At 55.2% G+C, this 8,897-nt stretch overlaps 3 protein-coding genes across 3 annotated transcripts in view; 1 reads left to right on the forward strand and 2 right to left on the reverse strand.

Moving 5' to 3' along the window:
• Nucleotides 1–1,335: 1,335 nt before the first annotated feature.
• On the reverse strand, nucleotides 1,336–1,812 carry VOLCADRAFT_101987 (uncharacterized protein; the record flags this gene model as incomplete). The annotated part of the gene is made up of 1 exon (XM_002951408.1): nucleotides 1,336–1,812. One exon carries the CDS (start codon nucleotides 1,810–1,812, stop codon nucleotides 1,336–1,338), a length of 477 nt encoding a protein of 158 aa, XP_002951454.1.
• A 633-nt stretch (nucleotides 1,813–2,445) lies between these two features.
• Nucleotides 2,446–2,764, forward strand: VOLCADRAFT_91976 (uncharacterized protein; the record flags this gene model as incomplete). Its single annotated transcript, XM_002951326.1, has 1 exon — nucleotides 2,446–2,764. A coding segment is annotated over one exon (318 nt), but the record flags the coding sequence as incomplete, so codon positions are not given.
• Nucleotides 2,765–5,653: 2,889 nt separating this feature from the next.
• rlsC (RegA-like protein RlsC) overlaps nucleotides 5,654–8,897 on the reverse strand; it is a gene marked incomplete at both ends in the record, with an annotated part of 6,579 nt that continues 3,335 nt past the window's right edge. The window contains 2 exons of the mRNA XM_002951409.1: nucleotides 5,654–5,707; nucleotides 6,548–8,473. Coding sequence (XP_002951455.1) covers nucleotides 5,654–5,707; nucleotides 6,548–8,473 — 1,980 coding nt within the window. The remainder of the gene's footprint in view (nucleotides 5,708–6,547; nucleotides 8,474–8,897) is intronic.

Consider the following 8,897-nt stretch of genomic DNA (forward strand, 5'->3'; position numbering starts at 1 on the left):
CCCCCGCGTCTTCCCCATAGGAATTACCGGAGCCAAGGCGTGTCGCTATATGAACTGGATGGGAGCTGCCCCGTCAAGGGGTGCGCGTCTTGATTGGCTGGAGCACACTAAAGGGACCATGCCCCAGCGACTTCATCATGTGCTCATGCGTTTTCGGTTAGGCTGTTGGGAGTTAGAGGTTAATAGACCTAATGGGCGTGAGCGCACCGCGCGTACCTGCAGGCTTTGTGACTGTGGAGCGGTTGAAGATGAGTTGCATGTTTTCGAAGAATGTCCCGCTTACAAGAGCATACGGGCTAAGTATGATGGTGACCTAGTCCTTACGGGGCGCAGCATGCGCACCACTATGACTGAGGCGCCACCCCTGGCATTGGCCAGGTACCTCTCGGAAATCTGGGAGGCCAGGCACGTCGCGCTGAGGCGCTTCGCCCTGAAGCGGACGAGGGAGAATGAAGATGACCTCCCGCGTACCCGCATCAATACCAATACAACGTCCATGGCCCCCCCGGCTTTTACGGACACACCCGCACTTGTGTGCGGAACTTGTAACTTGTAACTTGTAACTTGTAACTTGTATATATACGCAGCTGGCCGGGGGTGGCGCGTGGGAAGTATGGATTTCGTCGGGCCATGCATCTTGAGTCATTAATTTCCCCGCACACCATTTTCGGGGCCCCCTACTTCATTTTGGCCACCTGAGCTACCCTCCGGTGCTTTACCTTCCCCTCTTTCCCCCCCCCCCCTTCCCCTCTTTCCCCCCCCCCCCTTGTCCGCGGTCCCCAACCTACGCGGCAGGGTCTTATGTATGAGGGGGTCAGCTCGCAACCCATTCAGGTACGAAATATTCGATACGGCATGGTACGGCATGCGTCGTATGGATGGCTTTTAGGGCCTGCTGTTGTACGAAAAGCTAATGCATGGTGCTGCTACTACTAGTTGTTGGGTATGGTACGGCAACGCGATGAGGCCCTTGGCGGGTGTTCGCAACTGCTTTTCATGAAATAGGAAAGAGTTAGCTTTGTTAACTTTTCCTTGATGAGATAACGTGAGGTGAAGTGAGGTGAAAAAATAAAAAAGATTCTCTGTGTCTTGACTTCCTGTCTTGAGTTGACATCTTGAGTTGACATGTTGAACTGACATGTTGTGGCTTCACCCCTAATTCCCGGACAGTTCTCGCATCCATTTGCATGTGCACGTGTGTCGTGTGTTTTATGAGACGCACAGACACACGCACGCACACACACACACACACACACAGACAGACAGACAGACAGACAGACAGACAGACAGACAGACAGAGAGAGAGAGAGCGGGGCCCTGCACTCCAGAAGGGTTTCATCCTGTTCCTCCCAAATAAACCAGTCCCTCCCGGGTCCGGGCTGCGTTGTCGTAATCACCATCATTCCCATCATCATCATCATCATCATCATCATCATCATCATCATCATCATCATCATCATCATCATCATCATCATCATCATCATCATCATCATCATCATCATCATCATCATCATCATCATCATCATCATCATCATCATCATCATCATCATCATCATCATCATCATCATCATCATCATCATCATCATCATCATCATCATCATCATCATCATCATCATCATCATCATCATCATCATCATCATCATCATCATCATCATCATCATCATCATCATCATCATCATCATCATCATCATCATCATCATCATCATCATCATCATCATCATCATCATCATCATCATCATCATCATCATCATCATCATCGTCATCATTCATTGGGGGGGTCCTCGTCGGCGGTGTCAACACTCTGTCCGGCATGCATCACCTTTGTTGCTCGGCGATAGCTATACGGCGAGACGGGAGCGCAGTCGAGCGTGCTGCATGCCTTTGATGCGGTGCTGGGGGTCAAGCACGAACAGGTACGGCAGGCAGGCGTAATACTGAACTGTACGGCAGGGTTTACACCACGGCCACGTAGGACGGGAATGTACGACGAGAGCGAGCGAGATAGTAAGAGGTGCTGTGCGGGATATGCACCTCTTCGCCATTATGGTCATCATCATCATCATCTGCATCTGCATCATCATGCCGCCATTTGTTCCAGTCCAGCGAGACGGGAGCGCAGTCTCTCGTACTGCTTGGGGGGGGGGTACGAGGACAGAGCACCGCGGGTTGCTCTCCTGGGGGCTGTAGCTGTAGCTGTAGCTGTAGCTGTATTTGCTTTACAGCGCCGATACCGCGGCCCTCCTGCCCTCTTTCCTCCCTCCCTCCCTTCCACCTACATCATCTACATCACCTACATCACCTACATCATGTACATCACCTACATCACCTACATCATCTACATCACCTACATCACCTACATCATCTACATCACCTACACCTACATCTTCAGGTGTGGCTCCGGGACTATTTGGACACCATGGTGCTGCACATGCCGCCCGCGCACAGGGCCTTCCTGCGCCGCCTCGCCGCCGCCAACGACGGCGCCGCCAACGTACGTTCCTACGTCCAGCAGCGCGCCTCACACACCAAGGCATCGGGCACCTGCGGCGGAAGCGGCGGCGGAAGCGTCAGCGGCTGGGAGCTGCGTGAAGCTTACAATGCGGCAATTGAGGAGATGGAGCGGTTTCGGAGCCAGCACCGAGCGTTTGCATATTCGTACATTGCAAAATGGGCCCGACGTGAGACAACGGGTACAGGCGGCAGCGACTTTATGCCGGCACTCACTGGCTATAGAGATGAGACAGCTCGTCACCTTTTACTTTAAAAGTGACGTAGGAGGGTAGGGAGAGATGGCAGTCGTGGTTCGCAGACTAAGCTTTACAGTGGAAGGATTGTACGGCACTGTTGTACGGCACGAGTTCCTCTAGCCGTGATGTTCTCACAGTCTGAGGTCTGTCTTTCCTAGCTGTGTTTCGTGGACGGGCGCATCTGCTGCGTTGTCCGCTCTCTGCCATGGTTAGTTATAGTTAGTTATAGCTGTGTTATAAGCCTTGGTTAGTTATAGTTAGTTATAGCTGTGTTACGACACAATTCATGGCAGGCCAGGGGATCTGGAGCTGTGTAGATGTGTGACCGGCGCCCCTCCCGCGGGGACACAGCTCGAAGCGACTCCACCGCGTGTTGGACTGCCGACCAGGTTCACCCCCCCAAAGCAAAGCAAAGCAAAGCATATGCGGAAAAGCAAGGCATATGAAGCAAAGCAAGGCATATGAAGCAAAGCAAAGCATATGCGGAAAAGCAAGGCATATGCTTAAAAACAAAGCTAAGCATATGCGCTTTGCTTACGGCATTGTCACGTAAAAGTATTATTTCGCTTAAGAGTCGTCGTTGTGTCCCATGTCAGTACGTCACTAAATTGCCCGCAGCAGGAGCAGCAGCAGCAGCAGCAGCAGCACGTCCATCTCTCCATGGCGGCTTTGCCGCCTACAGAGCACACCACACGCAGCCCTCTCCACCACACGCCGCGGCCGCCTCGCGCTAACTATGGCCCAGTGCCCCCCGAACCGGAAATTCCCTTAAATGGCCATCCTTGGATGTAGGGTAAAAGCACAACCTGCCGAAATGTGTGCCGAAAATTGACAAACCCCGGGTGCCGTCGTTTGATGTACGATAAGAAGTTGTCATAAGAACCCACTAGCGGGGGGAATATACAAGCTGACTCAGCTGCAGCTAAGATGTAGCGAATAACGCGGTTGTGGCTGTTAGGATTTCCGTGCGTGTGCTCCCGTTGGCCCAAGCTTGCCAGCAGGGTATGTTGTGCAGGTATAGTACTGCACTGCAATATACTGCAGTACTCTGGGCGGTTGCCCGTAGGTGCGCTGTCTCGGGGCTACCATTGTGACGTAGACACCATCTTCTACCATGTCGATAATAAATGCAAATGGGGGATTGACAGTGCAGAGAGCTGCGGAACACGCATCGCGCAGCACGCATCGACATCACCTCACGCGTTCTTTGACAGGCCAGGGACTTCTTAATTTACATAGTATGTATCCATGCGCCTCAACCTACGTAGTGCTAAATGGATGCGCACCTTGTTTGCCGCAAGCTTGCAGGTGGCTAGATGTTAACGACGAAGTCGGGCTAGATGTATGCTCGCTTGCCGTGAGCTTGATTTGAGCCCTCATTTTTGCAGGAGATTAGTAAGTACATAACGGGAAAGATATTTAATGTTTGAAGTTGTCCTGGCCTTGCCTTGTTGGCTTTCGGTTACTAGTCCTGAAGCTGTCGCATGGACAACCTCAACCAAATCACTAACTCCACGCTTCACCATGTCCCATAAGGAGGAAGCTAATCATGAATTCTACGAATTCGTATCCGCATGATGCTGCCCCTCGCCCCTTAGTCCTTAGGCAAATAATCGTACGGAATGCGAATACGCATAGGTCATCCTAATTTCGGAGTGAGGCGGCGTATGATTATGCCGTTTGAAAAGACATACACTCCATATACTGTTTTCCCTGTGCATTTCAGAGCGTCCATGGAATTTTTGCGAAGCGAATAGACCTATCCGAAGGCCAGGCTTAACACGTATGCAGTCATGCAATCATGTAATTTGATGAACTTGCTAATGACTAGTAGATGAATTTATATCGTGCTGTAGACTTGAGGGTCAGCACCCTGCAACCGCGCCGTGCTTCCAGCTGCTAGCTGGATGAGCGATGACTCGAACAATTAAAGTTCACGGTATATTCAACTCTGCATTCATATTGACTGATGTAAACGTCTACATTGGCGACCAGGCCAGCCTGTTACCGCCAAAGCCATTTCCTTCATACTACAAAAATGGTGGACTGGTGGCTCTGCTTCCGTATGAATTTGAGGTCTCGAGATGCAGGTCATCATGGAGGCTATCCTTTGCGGCATTGGGATTTCATTGACCCGTCCTGGTGTTAGTGGTTGCTGGCAAGTTGTTGGCCAGCCATGAGACGTCCATCCTCGAACACGATGTCCAAGTACTACTGTGGTAAGTCAGGCTCATGTTAAGCACCATTCGGGCAGCGGCTCATAGGTCATGGCTTGTACTCGCTGCGCAGTCGATTCGAACATGCACTCAATAGAAATTATTATGCCCTGCTGGTTTACCAGGAAACGAATCGCGAGCTAATCGCTTAGGCCACCATCATTAAAGATTTACATCCAATATACCATACTCTGCTAACCGGCGACGCGTTGCAGAAGTCCGCGTGGCGCAATCCACTATGTCAGCACTATTTTACATGCCAAGATGACGGTAGAAGGAAGGTTGCAGAACCTTGTGATGCTGATGTTGCCTCTGCAACTGGTCATTGTCGCTGCTTTGGCAGTGACAGCCATGACAGCAGCAACATCGGCAGCGACACAGAAAATGACAGGGAGTCGGACGCGAATGTCGTCAATTTATTCAATATCTAGCATACGTGCTCGAAATGCATTACAAAGGTGCCGCAGAATGCTGCCTGTGACCTGCAAAGCAAGGCCCACTTCACAAGTGTCTATCCGTTAGCGAACCCCACATACGACCGGAACTATCGCAATGAGCCTCAATCATTTCCTGTCAACGCAAGAGTACATGTTCATATACGTCACTCAAATCATAAGTTTACGGGGTCCGCACTGCATTGTCGCAGGCAGTCTTCGCATGCTTTACGTCGGTAACCGCAGTTACGACTCTTCAGACAACGTGGTCTGAGACAACAGTAAACAGGTAGATTCCCGATTGCAACACCTGGAATGATGAATTGTGTGAAATAAGGTGGTGTTGTGCGACCATCTATCCAATGTCCTCCAGGCTTGGGCTGGAAAATATTAACTCACGTGCGTTATTCATTTGCTAATCTTTAATCCTAAATTCTCTATATCCTAGTCTATGCACGAGTACCACAGCTACCACGTGACGCCAGAACGTTCATGCTGGACGTTGTAATCCCAGCGTGGTCCCGATAACCGCCAAACCACTGGAAGGGTTTCTCTATCTGTGGCTAACTTTAGTAGGTTTCTGTATATGATGGCTGCTGGACGCCGCTTAAATTTCCATGGTCGCTTCAGGCCGTCCCAAATGATGCAGCTCCCAAACAGCTCATTCCCCACTCCCCTCCCCCTCATCAGATGCTTCATCGCCCGGACCGCGCCCTTGCTGCCGACGTCGCAATGCCCGGTGCCTCATGGCGTACTCTTCATGTTCTGCGCGTAGCAGGGGTTCAATTTGCTGCTGCAGCTGTAGCTCTTCTCGCCGCTCCTGTTGCTGCGGCTGGTAGTTGTGGTGATGAAGCTCCTGCTGCTGCTGCGGCTGCTGCTGGAGCTGCTGCTCTGGCAGCGATAATGGCAGTGATTGTGACGCTTGTCCGCACGGCGACTGGTCGTACGGACGGTAGAGCGCCTCTGTGCTCACCCCCTCTGCTGTCCCCGCCTGAACCGCCTCCGCAGCAGTCTCCACCGCTTCCTCTGCTGCCGCCTCCATTGCCTCTACCGCCTCCTCCATCACCGCCTCCACTGCCTCCGCTACCGCAGCCTCCACTGACTCCATCATCGCCGCATCCGCTGCCGCCGCTGCCGCCACAGTCTCTACCTGCTCCGCAACGTCCGGCGCCTCCAGCGCCTCCCCAACAACTCCAATCGCATCCGCTGCCTCCGCCTCCACCGCCTCCTCCTCCTCCTCCTCCTGCTGCGAAATCGGCTCTTCTTCCAACTCCCATTCCGGCGCTAAGCGGCCTAAGTGTCGTTCCAGGCCCAAATGCATGAGCTCCTGCTCCTGCTCCTGCCGCTGCTCCTGCCGCTGCTCCAAAACCTCCGGGAGTGGCTGAAGCGGCGGTGGCGCCGGCGCCGCTGGCTGCTGCTGCTGCTGCTGCTGGTGCGATGTCGGCAACCTGGGCTCCGCAACGAACCTATGCTTCTGCCACAAAGGTAATGGCGGCATCATCGCCATCGTCGCCATCGCTGCAGCTGAAGCAGCAGTGCTGCCGCCGGCGCTGCTGCTGACATTCTCAGCGCTGTGGGGCGCCGCGGCCGCGGTATCGAGCTCCAAGGTAATCAGCCGACGGTCGGGACGATAGTACGGCATATCTGTCAATGAGGATGCTCTCTTGCGGGTGTATGTGTACGATACGGCGGCCTCCTCCGCTGCAGCGGCGGCGGCGGCAGTGGGGTCACCGTGCAGTTGCTGGGTCGGCGAAATGCGCCCCTCTGATGACGCAAGCCCCGGCGCCGGCGGATCCTGTTGCCGCTGCGCAGCTACATCATGCAGAGTCTGGGCCGCCAGGGCGGCGACGCCGCCACCTGTGCTAGCAAGGTGACGGTGCGGCGGCGGTGGCGGCGGCGGCGGTGGCGGCGGCGGCGGAAGCGTCCGTTCTGGCTGCGGTTCTACACCGAGATCAGTGCTGTGCAGCTGTTCCTGCTGGTAGTAGTACGGATCCGCGTCATCGTCGCGTGTCGCGTGTCGCGGTTGAGAAGGTTTGGCGAAGCGCTGATGCTCGGTGAGTGCGGTGAGCACCTCGGGCGCCTCTGGGGGTAGCGGCTGCGGCGGCTGCGGCGGCTCAGTCGTCACCATTACTGCGGTGGCTGTTGCTGCCGCCGCCGCTGCCTCTGGTAGCGGCGGCGCCGGCCACCTGAACACCACCTGCACCGCCGTCGACGCTTCCGACGGCGGGTCGCCGGCGGACCGCAACGTTGAGCTTAGCCGTACAGGCCCTAATGCTGCAGCTGCAGGCTCGTGGCTTGCAGCGGAGGCTGCCGCTGCGGCACGGCTCGCTTGCCGCCGCAACCACCTGAGCGTGGCTACCTCCTCTTCCTCTTCCTCCTCCGCAGCCGCAGCCGCAGCCGCGTCCTCCACACCCTCCGCAGACGTTGCTCCTTGTTGCTGTTGCTGTTGTTGCTGTGGAAAAGCCACGCCTGCAGAAACACCTGAATCACGCTCCGCTACCGTGTAGCCGCCACTGCCAGTGGCTGCACCAGCGGCGGCGGCGGCGGCTGAACCCATACGCCGTATAGGAATGCCGTACAAGCCACCCGCCTCCATCGGACCGCCGCTAAATCGCTGCGGCAGTGGCAGCGGCGTCAGCGGCGACGTCAACAGAGTAGGGCGTACTGATGGTCGTACTGGCGCCGTCACCAGCGGCGAGATTGTCCGAAGGCGCTGCACCAGGCCCCCAGACGCCTCGCCGCCAGCGCCAGCCGTACCGCTGATGTCGTGCCTTACAGGTATTCGGGCTGGGCGGGCGAAGGTATCGTACTCGGATGCCGCAAGGAGGGGGTCATCTGCGTCGGAGCTGCCGCGTGTGGCGGCAGAGGCGGCGGCGGCGGCAGCTTCAGCCTGTCCCGGTGCTGTACCCATGGGGGATGGCTCATCGCCGCTGTCCGCTGCCGCACGCTTGCTGCTGCGTCTTGCGGGTCCCTTGGTAACTGGCATGCCGTGGCGCTCCAGCCACTCGCCCAGCGGTTCCAAATCAGGCAACACGCGGATGGACCGGTACCACTTGGCCATCTTGCTGCCACCCACCTGTAGAGAGCGGAAGGTACGAATATACACATACACACACGTAAGGATACATGATTGTAAATTGTAAGCTTGTGCCGTGCATGTACGGCGGTACACGAGCATGCGTGGAGGGAAAGAGGGGAGTAAGAAGCGGAAGAGCTGGAGGATGGGGGAAGGGCAAAATATGACACGCATGAGTGATGCTCGGATGCACTCTCACATCTATCCACTCACACGTTGGCAGCCGTGTGACACATTCCCCCACGGGAGGCGACGTGTGTGTGTGCGTGTGTGTGTGTGTGTTGTGTGTGTGGTGTGTGTGTGTGTGTGTGTGTGTGTGTACATGTTGGACCACATCATGGCAATGCAGCGGCAGCAATGCAGCGGCTGTGGGGAAGGACGGGAATCATGCTATCGCTTGTGTGTGTGGTCTCTCGCGCGGCTC

This window comes from Volvox carteri, assembly GCF_000143455.1.
Source record: "Volvox carteri f. nagariensis unplaced genomic scaffold VOLCAscaffold_23, whole genome shotgun sequence".
Classification (NCBI taxonomy): Eukaryota; Viridiplantae; Chlorophyta; class Chlorophyceae; order Chlamydomonadales; family Volvocaceae; genus Volvox; species Volvox carteri.